Raw genomic sequence first — 15,980 nt, forward strand, 5'->3', positions numbered from 1 at the left:
ATGATGAGGTGGCACTTATGGGCACTAATGAGGTGGCACTTATGGGCACTGATGAGGTGGCACTGATGAGGAGGTACTAATATGCCGCACTGAGGAGCACTGATAGGCGGCACTGATGAGCACTAATAGGTGGCACTGATGGGCACTGACAGGCGGCACTGACAGGCGGCACTATAAGCACTGATTGTGGGCACTGATGGCGGGTACTGTGGGCACTGATGTTGGGCAGTTATGGCATTTTATTTCACTCTTGTGTAATCAGGGCACTGGTGATTACATTTCTCTGTGTCCCCTATAAGAAGGAGCCGCTGATCGGCTCTCCTCGCCTCACACACTGACAGTGTGAGCCGAGGAGAGCTGAATAACGGCACTTCCTCATTTACATGTGACCGGCTGTGTCATGTCATTGACTCTTTACCGAGATCGGGATTGCGCTGTGTCCTAGCAACATGGCGCAGTCACGATCGCCGCTCCGCTCGCCCCCGGGGCGCGCGAGAGAGGCTGTTCTGGTGCGCCATCGTATGATGGCGTCCCAGGATAATAGCTACACCGCTCCGCCGTCATTTGACGTCGGGTAGTAAGTGGTTAACATCCACCAGCTCCGTGATGTTGTCATGGAAGAGTGGAAGAGGACTCCAGTGGCAACCTGTAAAGCTCTGGTGAACATAATGGTGGCCACACAAAATATTGACAATTTGGGCCCAATTTGGATATTTCTACATAGGGGTGTACTCACTTTTGTTGCCAGCGGTTTAGACATTAATGGCTGTGTGTTGAGTTATTTTGAGGGGACGGCAAATTTACACTGTTATACAAGCTGTACACTTACTACTTTACATTGTAGCAAAACTGAAAATTTATATCAAATACTTACCGTAACTTTCCTTTCCTGATGGACTCCATGGCAGCCTATGTGTGGGTTAGTCCCGCCTCCTCCTACCTCATAGGACCCCACTCCCATAAATTTCACTCTGCCCTAGAGACCATGTTCCATAAAATAGCCTCCTCCGGCAGATGGGTGGGGACTCCGGCTGCCATGGAGTCCATCAGAAAAGGAAAATTACGGTAAGTATTTGATATAAATTTTCCATTTTCCTGACAGACTCCATGGCAGCCTACGTGTGGGAAATAACTAGCCAAACACACCAGGGTGGGCAATCTGCTGTTCAAAAGAAATTTAATTTGCACCATCAACGCTGCCCAAGACGTCGACATTCCTCTTGTAGAATGCGCTGTCACCGCCTCCGGGGGAGCCAACCCTTTAGCTCTATAAGCCCACTGAATGGACTGGACAATCCAAGATGTGATCGTTCTAGAGGAAGCACGCAAGCCTTTATTCTTCCCATAGAACAGGACAAACAAATAATCCGAATGGCGGAAATGAGATGTGGCCTCCAAATATAGTTTCAGAATTTGCCCTACATCCAGTGGATGAGTCGCAGAGTCAGAGGATTTGAATGTTGGCAAGACAATTTCCTGATTTTCATGAAAAATAGAGGATACTTTTGGATGCGAATTCAACATGGGAATCAGAACCACCCGATCCGGGAAAAATGTCAAAAAGGGTTCTTTGCATCCCAAAGCTCCTAGCTCAGAGACCCTTTTTGCTGAGGTGACTGCCACCAGGAACGCTACTATAAGAGACAATTCTTTGATGGAGAGTTGAACCAGGTTATCTCTTCTGAGGTCTGCAAAGAAATCCAGAACAAGTGGAAGATTCCACTTAGGGAATCTGGGCTTCCTTTGTGGTTTGAGCCTAGAAGCTCCTCTGAAAAATTGCCTCACTAGAGGATGTTTGCCCAGGATGTTCCTGTGAAAGCCGAGATAGCTGACACTTGAACTCGAAGAGTGCCTTTGCACATCCATATTTCTGGAGATATGAGACATGAACTTCTTCCATATCCTTTCGTAGACTCTATTTGTTCCAGCTCTTCTCGTATTCAACAGTGTGGAGATAGCTCCGCTTGGACACCCTAATGCCTCCAGCCTTTCCCTTTCAAAAACCAGGGCATCAGGTGCAGATGGGCCGGGCAAGGGTGTAGCACCGTTCCCTGAGACAGGAGATCCTGCCTGGCAGGTAGTGGAACTGGCTCACGAAAGCTGAGCTGTAGCAGCATCGGAAACCAGGGCCTGTTCGGCCAATATGGGGCTATCACAAGAGCCTCCACTTCTTCCGACCTGAGTCTCGTCAGGAATCGAAGGAGGACTGGAACCGGTGGGAAGGCGTAAGCCTTGTGAAACCTCCATTGCTCTGTTAGGGCATCCACCCCGAAAGCTTGTGGGCATTTGAATCTTGTGTAATACTTCTCCAACTTGAAGTTGAACGGGGAAGCGAACAGATCCACTTCCGGAAGGAACCCTAGGGATTTTAGCCATTGAAACACATCGGCATGAAGACTCCACTCGTTGTTGTCCATGGAGACTCTTGATAGAAAATCCGCCTGGATGTTCTGTGTCCCTGGTAGATAAACTGCAGTGAGGTTGGATAAGTATTTCTGAGCCCAGACCATTATTGGCTCGACCTCTCTCAATAAAGAGTGACTGCGAGTTCCCCCTTGACGCTTTATATACAACACTGCCGTTGTATTGTCCAGCCTCAGGAGGACAGATGTTCCTACTGTAAGGTGATGAAATGCTTTGAGAGCTTGAAATGCTGCTCGAAGCTCTAGGATGTTCGAAACTTCCCTGTGTAACCGAGGATACCATTTGCCCTGGCCTATCTCTGATAGGCAGTGAGCCCCCAACCTGTGTTGCTTGCGTCCGTGGTTATCGTGACCCAGGAGATGGGAAGGATAGAATGGCAATTGAGTAGATTCCTCTTCTGCAACCACCACAGGAGACTGTCCCGCATTACTGGGGAAATCCAAATCAGATGATCCATGTCGCCTGGGCACCATTGGCGAAGAAAATCTGTTTGAAAAGGACGCATCCTCCATTGAGCCCATTTCACCATAGGTGTCGTGGCCACCATAGTACCTATTATTTTGAGGCACTGTGAGACCCGAAGATGAGATGATGACATGGCCAGCTGTACTCTGTCTCTGATAATCGGGATTTTCTCTATAGGCAAGGAGATGGTGCCCTTGACTGTATTGAATTGAGCCCCGAGAAAGATAAGTGCTTGTGTGGGCTCCAGATGGCTCTTTTCCAAGTTTAGCAACCACCCGAACTCGAGAAGAGTCGCCGTGACTAGATCTCTGTGAACCAGGAGTTGCTCTCGATCTTGCGACAGAAGTAGTAAGTCGTCTAAATAATGGTGAAGACGAACTCCCTTAAATTCTGATCAGGGCTACCACAGCCAATAAGAGTTTTGAAAATACTCGAGGAGATGTTGTGAGCCCCGAATGGGAGACATGTAAACTGAAGATGGCGTTGATCCACAACAAACCGCAGGTATTTCTGGAACTCTGTTGCTATAGGCATATGGAAATATGCATCCTTCAAGTCTATTGACACAAGCCAATCTCCTGGCTGAACCGCCTGGCGGATTGTCAATAGTGTCTCCATTTTGAATTTTTCCTTTTTTATAAAGGAGTTTAGATGTGTGAGGTCTATGACCGGTCTCCAGGAGCCGTTCTTCTTCATTACTAAGAAGAGTGGAGAATAGAGGCCTTGAAACCTTTCTTTGGCTGGTACTGGAACTACTGCGCCTTGAAGCAACAGTGCATCTACATATGCTGAAAGGATTTGCCTTTTTTCTTCCGACCGTGGAAGAGCTGTGGGAACGAACTTGAGGATAGGCGGACTGCAGAACGACCAAGTGTGGCCTGTGGAGATTGTCCTGATGACCCAAAAATCTTTTATCGAGGCTGCCCAGACGTGTCGAAACTGGAGAAGGCGAGCACCGACCTGAACCGTCTGGACAGGCCCAACATCAAAAGGACTGAGCCGCTTCCCGGCTACTAGAAGAGGCTCCTTTGGAAGCCTTTTGGTTTGAAGATGGATTTTTCCTCCATGTTTTCCGGAATTCACGACCAGGTCTGCAACTTTGCTCTATCCGAAGATTGTCTGGACTGTGTCCTTCTCTGACCCAGCAGGCGACGATCCTGCGGGAGGAACCCCGACTTACCGCCCGTGGCCCGCGAAATAGCGCTCTCCAGCTTCGAATGGAATACGGCACCAAGCCTACTTGGAGGAAGGATCAGCCAGCCAGGGGTGCAGCCATAGAGCCCGTTTTGCTGTCACTGAAGAGAGCATGACCCGGGCCACCAGATGAATAATATCTAGGGAAGCCTCCCCCAAAAAAGAAGCCGCCAGTCTGAGCTCATTCACTGCTGACGCTCTGGCTACTTCTTCTGATACGGACATTAGATCCGAATCCACCTCTAGTGTCCAGGCCTCCATGGCCTTGGATAAAGCCGCAATGGCTAGGGCTGGTTTACAAGCCATTCCAGCAGACACATAAATCTTCTTAAGGTCAGAGTCGATTCTTCTTTCCAGCCCATCTTTAAAAGACACTGTGTCTTTGAGTGGACGGCGTCCACTAGGGGCGCTGACTCCAGGTGCTTCACATCCTCATTCTTGAATGGGTACATCCTGGAAACTTTGGATACCAGAGAATTTTTCCTCTCTGCACATCCCCACTCATCCGAGATGATTTCGCCCAGCTCACCTAAAAAGGGAAAGTTATGGCGCTCTTTCTTTAGGTGCTTGAAGTACCTTCTTTGTTTAGATGGTGACTCTACTGGCTCCTCCCACTTTAGGGCTCCCTTAACTGCCTTAACCAGGGTAGGGACCAAGGCAAAATCAAAGCCTGTGCCAGGAGTATCCGATTCGTCCTCACTATCCGAGGAGTTGAAGCCGGAAATGCTCTGCTGAGAAGGGCCGGGAGTACTGAGGCTATCCCTAGCAGGGATGTTTGCCATACCAGCCGAGGGGCTACAGGTGCGGTCAACCTCCAGGTTTTGTAGGGATTCTTGGACCACCCGTCTAACCAGGGATTCCACCTGCTGGTTATCATTCCCCCTTTCTCTAGAGGCATGGGCAAAACATGCATCGCATAGTGATTTGCCATTAGAAACACGTGCTGCACAACCCCAGCAAGGTCTTCTATCAGGGTGTCTTAGTGCTGATGCAACCGTGGAGCCTTCCCTGTGATGTTTGGTAGAAGACTTGTGGCGACTAGTGCCAGGAGATGTGTGATGACGTTGTGACCTAGTAAGGTCCTTATCTTCGCGTGCTTTAGTTTGTTTATCAGACCTAGAAGGGCTAAGAGAAAGGGAAGAATTACCCATACTGCCCTAAATCCGAACCGTACAGGGATAGGTAAAAAGAACCACTCTTACCTGTAGAGTAAGGGTTGGCCACTGGGGGGCGGTGAAGTATCCATACTGCTCTTAACAGGAAGACTGTAATAAACACAAATATAAGGAAGTGCTGCATACACCAGACTGCACACAGACATCCAGCAGGATTAAGCTTACCACTAGCAGAGACCGATCAAGCACAGGGAAGTCGCCGCATATGCCCGCAGTACAATCCCAATGTGATCCACTGTGACAGCAGTTTAAATCTGCCGCCAGATGATGACGTCACCGCACCCCCCCCCCCCCCATGACAGACAGCATCCGTGCGCATGTGTGAGCACGGAACAGCCACTCCACTGCGGCGGCGCCGCCCCCAGACACCCAGTGGTGACCCGGAAGCTGCGCTGGGACACAGGAAGAGCCGGGGCCGTAAGATGAAACGCACCTGCGTTCCAAAACACCGCAAGACAAAATACAAATACAAAAAAATGGCTGCCATACGTTACCAAGCACGCTCCGAACCACGGTCAGACCTGGGACACGAAAACCTCCAGCGCATCGATTCGGGGTGTATTAATGGGCCTCCCGCTAGTAGCCAGGACGATTGGCCGTATTCAGCTTGCCCGCCAGTGGCCAGGCTTTATGCTTTCTCCAATGCATGGGATTGCACACCCGTGTCCTACCCCGCTAGTAGCTAGGGCGTACTGGACTCTTCAGGAATCCAGCCTGAAATCAATCGTTTAAATCACCAGGAAATAGACCGAAAATCTTCATGAGGTAAGACTTGATATCCATCCAACAGGAGGAGGACAAAAAAGGAACATGGTCTCTAGGGCAGAGTGAAATTTATGGGAGTGGGGTCCTATGAGGTAGGAGGAGGCGGGACTAACCCACACGTAGGCTGCCATGGAGTCTGTCAGGAAAGTGTAATTTCTTCAGCGTTGTCACATGAAAAGATATATTAAAATATTTACAAAAATGTGAGGGGTGTACTCACTTTTGTGAGCTATTGTAATGAGGGAAATAATTTGTTTGGGCCAGAACAGATTTTAACTTTTTACAAAAAATGACGATTAACAGGTACATCTTTATAGATCAGTGGACTGACACACGAGTAGAATCTGCAAAGCACTGATCAAAAATAATTAACCAAAAATGATCTTTTCTGTTTCACCTGTTTCTTCAATACAAAATAATTATAAATGATAGTTTATGCAAAGGATAAACACATGAAAAGGCTTAAAGTAAAAAATAAAATATTACTGAAAATGCTTACAGATCCCGCAGCACATCTCAAATAGTCCATTTCAGAAGGGAACACATTTCCCAAGTAAAGTGAAAATCCTGAGGTTCCAAGAAGACAACTCTGAAATCAAAGAATAGAATTTACAAACAGAAAATATCATCAGCATTTCCGAAAAATGGCACTTATAAAATACATGGGTGAATTTGCCCATTAAAGCGGTAGTATCCCGCTTTTTGACACTTTTACCTACAGGTAAGCCTATAATAAGGCTCACCTGTAGGTACAAATAATATCTCCTAAACCGGCACGGTTTAGGAGATATTTGCAGTGCATGCAGCCGCTCGCATGAGCGGCGCATGCGCTCTGAAGGTCCGGGGGGACCTTCAGTTTTGCTTGCCGGGAGCTTGCCGGAAAATCACTCCCGCGCGCATGCGCGGGAGTGACGTCATCGCGGCTCCGGCCAATCACAGCGCCGGAGCCGCCAAACCCGGAAGAGTCGCCGAGGGATCATGGCAGCGCCCTCAGCGATGTCCAGGGGTCCGTGTCGGGGCTTCGTTCTAAGATAAGTAACACATAATGGGCTAGTATGCGATGCATACTAGCTCATTATGCCTTTGTCTTGCAGGTTTTTTTTTTGTTTTTTTTTCTTTTTAGGGTTTACAACCGCTTTAAAGCATATCTAGGTCAAATTTTATAATCATATATTCATTTCCACACATAGAGCGTATTTAAATTATTTCTAGACTACTCCTATTATTTGGAATGATCTTGAAATTTGTAAAAATGGACCTTGTGAAGATCCCCACACATTTACTTCCTTAAGTTCTGTGACATGTATTCTATATGACCTTTAAGTAAGCACTTCTGTGTCGCAGATTTCACAGAGCTTGCCTTCTGAACTACAGAGGTGTAAAGAGGAGGAGTTTTAGGAGGAACAGTCAGTACAGGAATCACTACTTGCAGGCAGCAAGGTACCATGGGATATGTAGTCTCTAGAAAATGAAGTAAACAGAGGAGGAGAAGCTGCAAAGCATTCAGGGAATACTGGACGTTGTGGATAGAGATGTCGCTGACATCATGAAAGAAGATTTTTCAAGTAAGCTTATGTTGGATTTTCAATTATCACTACAGTGCTGATGTTATAAAATGAAAGTGTATGTTGTGACCATAGAACTCCCTTAAATTTCAATAGAAATAGATAACACCATCAATAAGGCTAGTACGACAATGATCACACTGTAATGGATCAGTTTGCATGCACAGACGTACGTTTTTAAATTGTGTTGTGGCACACTGCAATACATTTTAACATGCTTTGCACTGCATTTTTAACCATTTTATTTCTTTTTTTTTTTGGACTTCTATGGTTTACCATGCAGCCATTGCAACTCACTACAGCAAATAACACACTGTGAGAAAAAGAAAACATAAAAGCCTGACTGAGAAAAAGAAAACATAAAAGCCTGACTGAGCTCAACCTCAATTATACACTCTATATTTTGTATCCATAGATAGGTATAACAGGACCCAGTGATCTGACACATGTATAGAAATGTACAAAACAATTTTATTAAACACAACTATCGAGACAATACAAAACCAACTATGGCTGTTACAAAACCCATGGGCTACAAAAGGCCCAGGGCAATAACTCTACCTTGTCCTTACAGGCAAGTGACCTATGATCAGTGTGATGTGTACCACTTCAGTCCCTAAATATGAAACTGCTATGATTGCTTTGTTAAATCACTATTCTCTGTACAGTGTTTTAAATCACCCAAATTCAATTCAAAGCAGATGTTAACCAACTGGGCGATGCCCTTTAACCACTTGCCGAGTGCTGCAAGTACATATACTTTGCCCCGGCCAGGCAAAGTGACGTACCGGTATGTCACTAGCCTGTCACTGGCTTGTGAGCCAATAGCGGGCGAGCACGCGCCCGCTGAGGCGCGCGCCCGCCCTGGCTCGTTCCCTAACAAGTCAGTGCGTGTGACCGGCAGACCCGATGTCCGCCGGTCACTAGCGATCGTTCGCCGGGAAGGGAGAAAGGCAGGCGGCTAAAGTAAACAAGCCGCCTGTCATTCTCCCCTGTGTAAAAATGGAGATCAGACGGTTCTACTATGTATGACCGTTGATCTCTGTTTTTACACTAGTAGCCATGTCCAATCACAGTTAGAAACACGCCCCTAGGACACACTTAACCCCTCCCTCTCCAATACAGTTAACCCCTTCCCTGCCAGTGTCATTTTTACAGTAACAGTGCATATGTATAGCACTGATTACTGCAGTAATGTCACTGGTAACCCCAAAAGTGTCAAAAATGTCAGTCAAGGGTCCGATCTGTCCGCCGCAATGTCGCAGTCCCGCAAAACAAATCGCAAATCGCCGCCATTACTCGTTAAAAAAAAAACACCAAAAATTACAAAAATCTTTCCCTTTGTTAGTAAACGCGATAACTTTTGCGCAAACCAATCAAAATACGCTTTTTGCGATTTTTTTTACCAAACATAGGTAGCATAAAACAAAATTGGCCGAAAATGTTACAAAATTTTGATTTTTACATTTTTGGGGGGGAATTTCATATAAAAAAATGTGAAAAATATTGTTATTTTTGCAAAATTGACGCTATTTTTTTGTTTATAGCGCATGATCAAAAAATCGCACAGGTGATCAAATACCACCAAAAGAAAGCTCTGTTTGTGGGAAAAAAAGGACGTCAAATTCCTTCAGGTACAGCGTCACACGACCGCGTAATTGTCCGTTAAACTCACGCAGTGCCGAATTGCAAAATACCCCCTGGTCAGGAAGGGGGTAAAATCTTCCGGGGCTTAAGTGGTTAAAATTATGAAAGCAATTCAACATCTATATACCGTATAAAGCAAAAGCAGATTCTAAAGTTGCATACACAGCGCAACAAGATTTTGTCATTTTTAATACCCACCCCAATCAACAGAGAAAACATCCAGGTTTTGTACTTGACACATGGATGTAACTTGTTAGACAATTTCAGATCTGTGTGATACTTTCTATTCTCTTGAATTCCTAGTTCCAAAGTAGCCATCCTATCATAACTGTATTCTTCATTATATTCCTCTTCTCTGGTCATACCTATTTAAAGAGAAACACAAAGATGCCTAGAACTTGACAACATTTGACTTCATTCAACAATTTTTCTTGTGACATTAAGAAATACTAGCGATGGCACCAAAAACACTTTGAGTTTGCAAAGATCTTTAGTCAGTGAGCAGGATATTTTTGCGACCAATTGACGAATCACAAGTACATAACTTCTACATAGGTGCTTCAAACTTAACAATTTAAAATTCAGTTCCAGGAATTGACAAATTTACAAATGGCATCTCACGCTCAGAAAAGAGTTAATTCTGTAAGATATCACATATACTAGATATAAAATGTTAAAAAATACTCAAAGAAAACAGGCTTTTGAATGCAGATGCCAATCAGTAAAGCTAATGGCTTAATTTGGTTTGTCGACCATGACCTACTTTGCGCAGAGAAAAAAAAAATAATGGAAAGAAAAACCCAAAAAAGTCCACCTAAACTTTTGTGTGAACAATAGCTGAACTATGCTCAGGAGGCACAGGTTTATCCTCAAGATATAAACATGGGGAAACATACCTATATTTAGATGAGTATCAAAAAGAGACAGTGTAGGGCGTTGTATGCAGCTTGGATAAACTCTGCTCAGTGAATCATGGCGTATTTGAAGAGGTCGCTCTCTAGCTCGGCTGTGAAGCAGCATCTATTCACGTTAAAGACAAAAGCAGAGAAAAAAAATTGTACTTTAGCCAGAGAACACAAGCGCCTTTTGAATTTTAATGAAAAGCCTGGAAGAGCTTTGAGTATTGCTATGATTGTATGGGCAAATTGTACTGATAAACAAAAACTTGGAGTGATTGTGCCATACTAACCCTATTTAGATTTGTTATAATGTAAATCCTTGTAAACTACCACACATTTATTTTTCTATATACATTCATTTTAAAAAGTGTGATATTATTTAATATCCTCCACCATGTCTTTTCTTTACGCTGATTTACTCTAGAGCAGTGGTCTCGTGGTCTCCAAACTGGGCCCTTTGCATGCCTTTACCCGGCCCTTGGGAAATTCTCCCACATACTGTATATAAAGCGCTTTTCCTCCCACTGATATAAATGTTGAAATATTATTTCTTTCACTGACAATAATGATGGGGCACTACTTCACCTAGTGACACCAATAATAGAGCACTATTCCTCCCACTGACACCAACAATGGGGCATTATTCCTTTCACTAACACCAATGATGGGACACTATTCCTCCCACAGACACCAGTGATGGAGCACTATTCCTCCCACTGACACCAATAATAGGGCACTTTTCCTCTCACTGACACCAACAATGGGGCACTAGTCCTTTAACTAACACCAATGATGGGGCACTATTCCTCCTCCTACTGACCACAGGCACTATGCATTTTTTTACTCCCACTGACCACAGTCCATCCCCTCTATAGTCTGAAGGACAGTAAGCCGACCCTTTGTTTAAAAAGTTTGGAGATCCCTGTTCTAGAGGCACAGGTTATGTCACACCTTTTCTCTGAAATATTCAAATGGTCAACAGAAGTAACGCTTGACTTATTTTAGAACAGTGGCGGCCGGCCCATAGGGGGCGCAGGGGCGCCGCCCCCCCCCCCCCCAAAAAAAAAGAAAAAGAAAAAAAAAGATTTAAAAAAAAAAAAAAATAGATAGACGGCCTTCTGGGGTGTAACTGTAGCGCAGAACTCTGCGCTACACCACCCCCCTTTTGGCGTCCGCCGCATTGGTGCCGATGGGGGGTGGGGTTTTCCACCAGCAGAGGCGCCAATTGGCGGCCTTCTGGGGCGTAACTGTAGCGCAGAGCAATGCGCTACACCACCCCCTTTTGTGATGTCTTGGATCATGATTGGTCCAGACTCCAGCCTGGACCAATCATGATTCAGGACATCCATGGTGACCTCGTTGGGGGCGGTGCCGGTGCGTGCATCAGTCACTCACCGTCACCGCCCGGTCACTTTCCCGCCGCAGCCCGCCGCGGAAGAGGAGTCGCGAGGAGGGGAGAAGCCGCCGCCGGGAGCCGAGCAGAAGAGGACGGACGTCGGAGTCGCGAGGAGGGGAGAAGCCGCCGCCGGGAGCTGAGCCGTCGCCAGGTAAGTGCCTATTCCATCACCTGTGCCATGCCTATTCCACCACCTGCGCCATGCCTGTACCATCTGTGCCATACCTATTCCACCACCTGCGCCATGCCTGTACCATCTGTGCCATGCCTATTCCACCACCTGCCCCATGCCTGTACCATCTGTGCCATGCCTATTCCACCACCTGCGCCATGCCTGTACCATCTGTGCCATGCCTATTCCATCACCTGTGCCATGCCTATTCCACCACCTGCGCCATGCCTGTACCATCTGTGCCATGCCTATTCCACCACCTGCGCCATGCCTGTACCATCTGTGCCATGCCTATTCCACCACCTGCGCCATGCCTGTACCATCTGTGCCATGCCTATTCCACCACCTGCGCCATGCCTGTACCATCTGTGCCATGCCTATTCCATCACCTGTGCCATGCCTATACCATCATCTGTGCCATGCCTATTCCACCACCTGCGCCATGCCTGTACCATCTGTGCCATGCCTATTCCACCACCTGCGCCATGCCTGTACCATTTGTGCCATGCCTATTCCACCACCTGCGCCATGCTTGTACCATCTGTGCCATGCCTATTCCATCACCTGTGCCATGCCTGTGCCATGCCTATTCCACCACCTGCGCCATGCCTGTACCATCTGTGCCATGCCTATTCCACCACCTGCGCCATGCCTGTACCATCTGTGCCATGCCTATTCCACCACCTGCGCCATGCCTGTGCCATGCCTATTCCACCACCTGCGCCATGCCTGTACCATCTGTGCCATGCCTATTCCACCACCTGCGCCATGCCTGTACCATCTGTGCCATGCCTATTCCACCACCTGCGCCATGCCTGTACCATCTGTGCCATGCCTATTCCATCACCTGTGCCATGCCTGTGCCATGCCTATTCCACCACCTGCGCCATGCCTGTACCATCTGTGCCATGCCTATTCCACCACCTGCGCCATGCCTGTACCATTTGTGCCATGCCTATTCCACCACCTGCGCCATGCTTGTACCATCTGTGCCATGCCTATTCCATCACCTGTGCCATGCCTGTGCCATGCCTATTCCACCACCTGCGCCATGCCTGTACCATCTGTGCCATGCCTATTCCACCACCTGCGCCATACCTGTACCATCTGTGCCATGCCTATTCCACCACCTGCGCCATGCCTGTGCCATGCCTATTCCACCACCTGCGCCATGCCTGTACCATCTGTGCCATGCCTATTCCACCACCTGCGCCATGCCTGTACCATCTGTGCCATGCCTATTCCACCACCTGCGCCATGCCTGTGCCATGCCTATTCCACCACCTGCGCCATGCCTGTACCATCTGTGCCATGCCTATTCCACCACCTGCGCCATGCCTGTACCATCTGTGCCATGCCTATTCCACCACCTGCGCCATGCCTGTGCCATGCCTATTCCACCACCTGCGCCATGCCTGTACCATCTGTGCCATGCTTATTCCACCACCTGCGCCATGCCTGTAGCATCTGTGCCATGCCTATTCCACCACCTGTGCCATGCCTGTACCATCTGTGCCATGCCTATTCCATCACCTGTGCCATGCCTGTGCCATGCCTATTCCCCCACCTGCGCCATGCCTGTACCATCTGTGCCATGCCTATTCCACCACCTGCACCATGGCTGTGCCATGCCTATTCCACCACCTGCGCCATGCCTGTAGCATCTGTGCCATGCCTATTCCACCACCTGCGCCATGCCTGTACCATCTGTGCCATGCCTATTCCACCACCTGTGCCATGACCTTACCATCACCTGTGCCATGCCTATACCATCTGTGCCATGCCTATTCCATCACCTGTGCCATGCCTGTACCATCACCTGTGCAATGCCTGTACCATCACCTGTGCCATGCCTATTCCACCACCTGCGCCATGCCTATTCCACCACCTGTGCCATGACCTTACCATCACCTGTGCCATGCCTATTCCATCACCTGTGCCATGCCTGTACCATCTGTGCCCTGCCTATACCATCACCTGTGCCATGCCTGTACCATCACCTGTGCCATGCCTGTACCATCTGTGCCATGCCTATTCCATCACCTGTGCCATGCCTATACCATCTGTGCCATGCCTATTCCATCACCTGTGCCATGCCTGTACCATCACCTGTGCAATGCCTGTACCATCACCTGTGCCATGCCTATACCATCACCTGTGCCATGCCTATTCCATCACCTGTGCCATGCCTGTACCATCTGTGCCATGCCTATTCCATCACCTGCGCCATGCCTGTACCATCTGTGCCATGCCTATTCCATCACCTGTGCCATGCCTATACCATCTGTGCCATGCCTATTCCACCACCTGTGCCATGCCTATACCATCATCTGTGCCATGCCTATTCCATCACCTGTGCCATGCCTATACCATCTGTGCCATGCCTATTCCACCACCTGTGCCATGCCTATACCATCATCTGTGCTATGCCTATTCCATCACCTGTGCCATGCCTATACCATCTGTGCCATGCCTATTCCATCACCTGTGCCATTACCTTACCATCACCTGTGCCATGCCTGTACCATCTGTGCCATGCCTATACCATCTGTGCCATGCCTATTCCATCACCTGTGCCATGCCTATACCATCTGTGCCATGCCTATTCCATCACCTGTGCCATGCATGTACCATCTGTGCCCTGCCTATACCATCACCTGTGCCATGCCTGTACCATCACCTGTGCCATGCCTGTACCATTTGTGCCATGCCTATTCCATCACCTGTGCCATGCCTATACCATCTGTGCCATGCCTATTCCATCACCTGTGCCATGCCTGTACCATCACCCATGCAATACCTGTACCATCACCTGTGCAATGCCTATTCCATCACCTGTGCCATGCCTATACCATCACCTGTGCAATGCCTGTACCATCACCTGTGCAATGCCTATTCCATCACCTGTGCCATGCCTGTACCATCACCTGTGCCATGCCTGTACCATCTGTGCCATGCCTATTCCATCACCTGTGCCATGACCTTACCATCACCTGTGCCATGCCTATACCATCTGTGCCATGCCTATTCCATCACCTGTGCCATGCCTGTACCATCACCTGTGCAATGCCTGTACCATCACCTGTGCCATGCCTATTCCACCACCTGCGCCATGCCTATTCCACCACCTGTGCCATGACCTTACCATCACCTGTGCCATGCCTATTCCATCACCTGTGCCATGCCTGTACCATCTGTGCCCTGCCTATACCATCACCTGTGCCATGCCTGTACCATCACCTGTGCCATGCCTGTACCATCTGTGCCATGCCTATTCCATCACCTGTGCCATGCCTATACCATCTGTGCCATGCCTATTCCATCACCTGTGCCATGCCTGTACCATCACCTGTGCAATGCCTGTACCATCACCTGTGCCATGCCTATACCATCACCTGTGCCATGCCTATTCCATCACCTGTGCCATGCCTGTACCATCTGTGCCATGCCTATTCCATCACCTGCGCCATGCCTGTACCATCTGTGCCATGCCTATTCCATCACCTGTGCCATGCCTATTCCATCACCTGTGCCATGCCTGTACCATCTGTGCCATGCCTATTCCATCACCTGCGCCATGCCTGTACCATCTGTGCCATGCCTATTCCATCACCTGTGCCATGCCTATACCATCTGTGCCATGCCTATTCCACCACCTGTGCCATGCCTATACCATCATCTGTGCCATGCCTATTCCATCACCTGTGCCATGCCTATACCATCTGTGCCATGCCTATTCCACCACCTGTGCCATGCCTATACCATCATCTGTGCTATGCCTATTCCATCACCTGTGCCATGCCTATACCATCTGTGCCATGCCTATTCCATCACCTGTGCCATGACCTTACCATCACCTGTGCCATGCCTGTACCATCTGTGCCATGCCTATACCATCTGTGCCATGCCTATTCCATCACCTGTGCCATGCCTATACCATCTGTGCCATGCCTATTCCATCACCTGTGCCATGCATGTACCATCTGTGCCCTGCCTATACCATCACCTGTGCCATGCCTGTACCATCACCTGTGCCATGCCTGTACCATTTGTGCCATGCCTATTCCATCACCTGTGCCATGCCTATACCATCTGTGCCATGCCTATTCCATCACCTGTGCCATGCCTGTACCATCACCCATGCAATACCTGTACCATCACCTGTGCAATGCCTATTCCATCACCTGTGCCATGCCTATACCATCACCTGTGCAATGCCTGTACCATCACCTGTGCAATGCCTATTCCATCACCTGTGCCATGCCTGTACCATCACCT

At 48.3% G+C, this 15,980-nt stretch overlaps 1 protein-coding gene across 3 annotated transcripts in view; it reads right to left on the bottom strand.

The window, feature by feature from the left end:
* The window catches only part of MLC1 (modulator of VRAC current 1), a 117,276-nt gene extending 107,030 nt beyond the window's left edge, over window positions 1-10,246 (bottom strand). For 2 of the 3 annotated variants that reach the window (XM_082256194.1, XM_082256192.1), the window contains exons 1-3: window positions 10,128-10,241; window positions 9,434-9,600; window positions 6,523-6,612 (exon numbers count right to left, since the gene is read on the bottom strand). In XM_082256194.1, the coding sequence (XP_082112320.1) occupies window positions 6,523-6,612; window positions 9,434-9,598 (255 nt within the window). In that variant the 5' untranslated portion in view covers window positions 9,599-9,600; window positions 10,128-10,241. Of the gene's footprint in view, window positions 1-6,522; window positions 6,613-9,433; window positions 9,601-10,127 lie in introns of all 3 variants that reach the window. The other variant, XM_082256193.1, reaches the window with a different exon arrangement.
* Window positions 10,247-15,980: the final 5,734 nt, after the last annotated feature.

The sequence above is a fragment of the Pelophylax lessonae genome (genome assembly GCF_965119305.1).
Source record: "Pelophylax lessonae genome assembly, chromosome: 4".
NCBI classification, from domain to species: domain Eukaryota; kingdom Metazoa; phylum Chordata; class Amphibia; order Anura; family Ranidae; genus Pelophylax; species Pelophylax lessonae.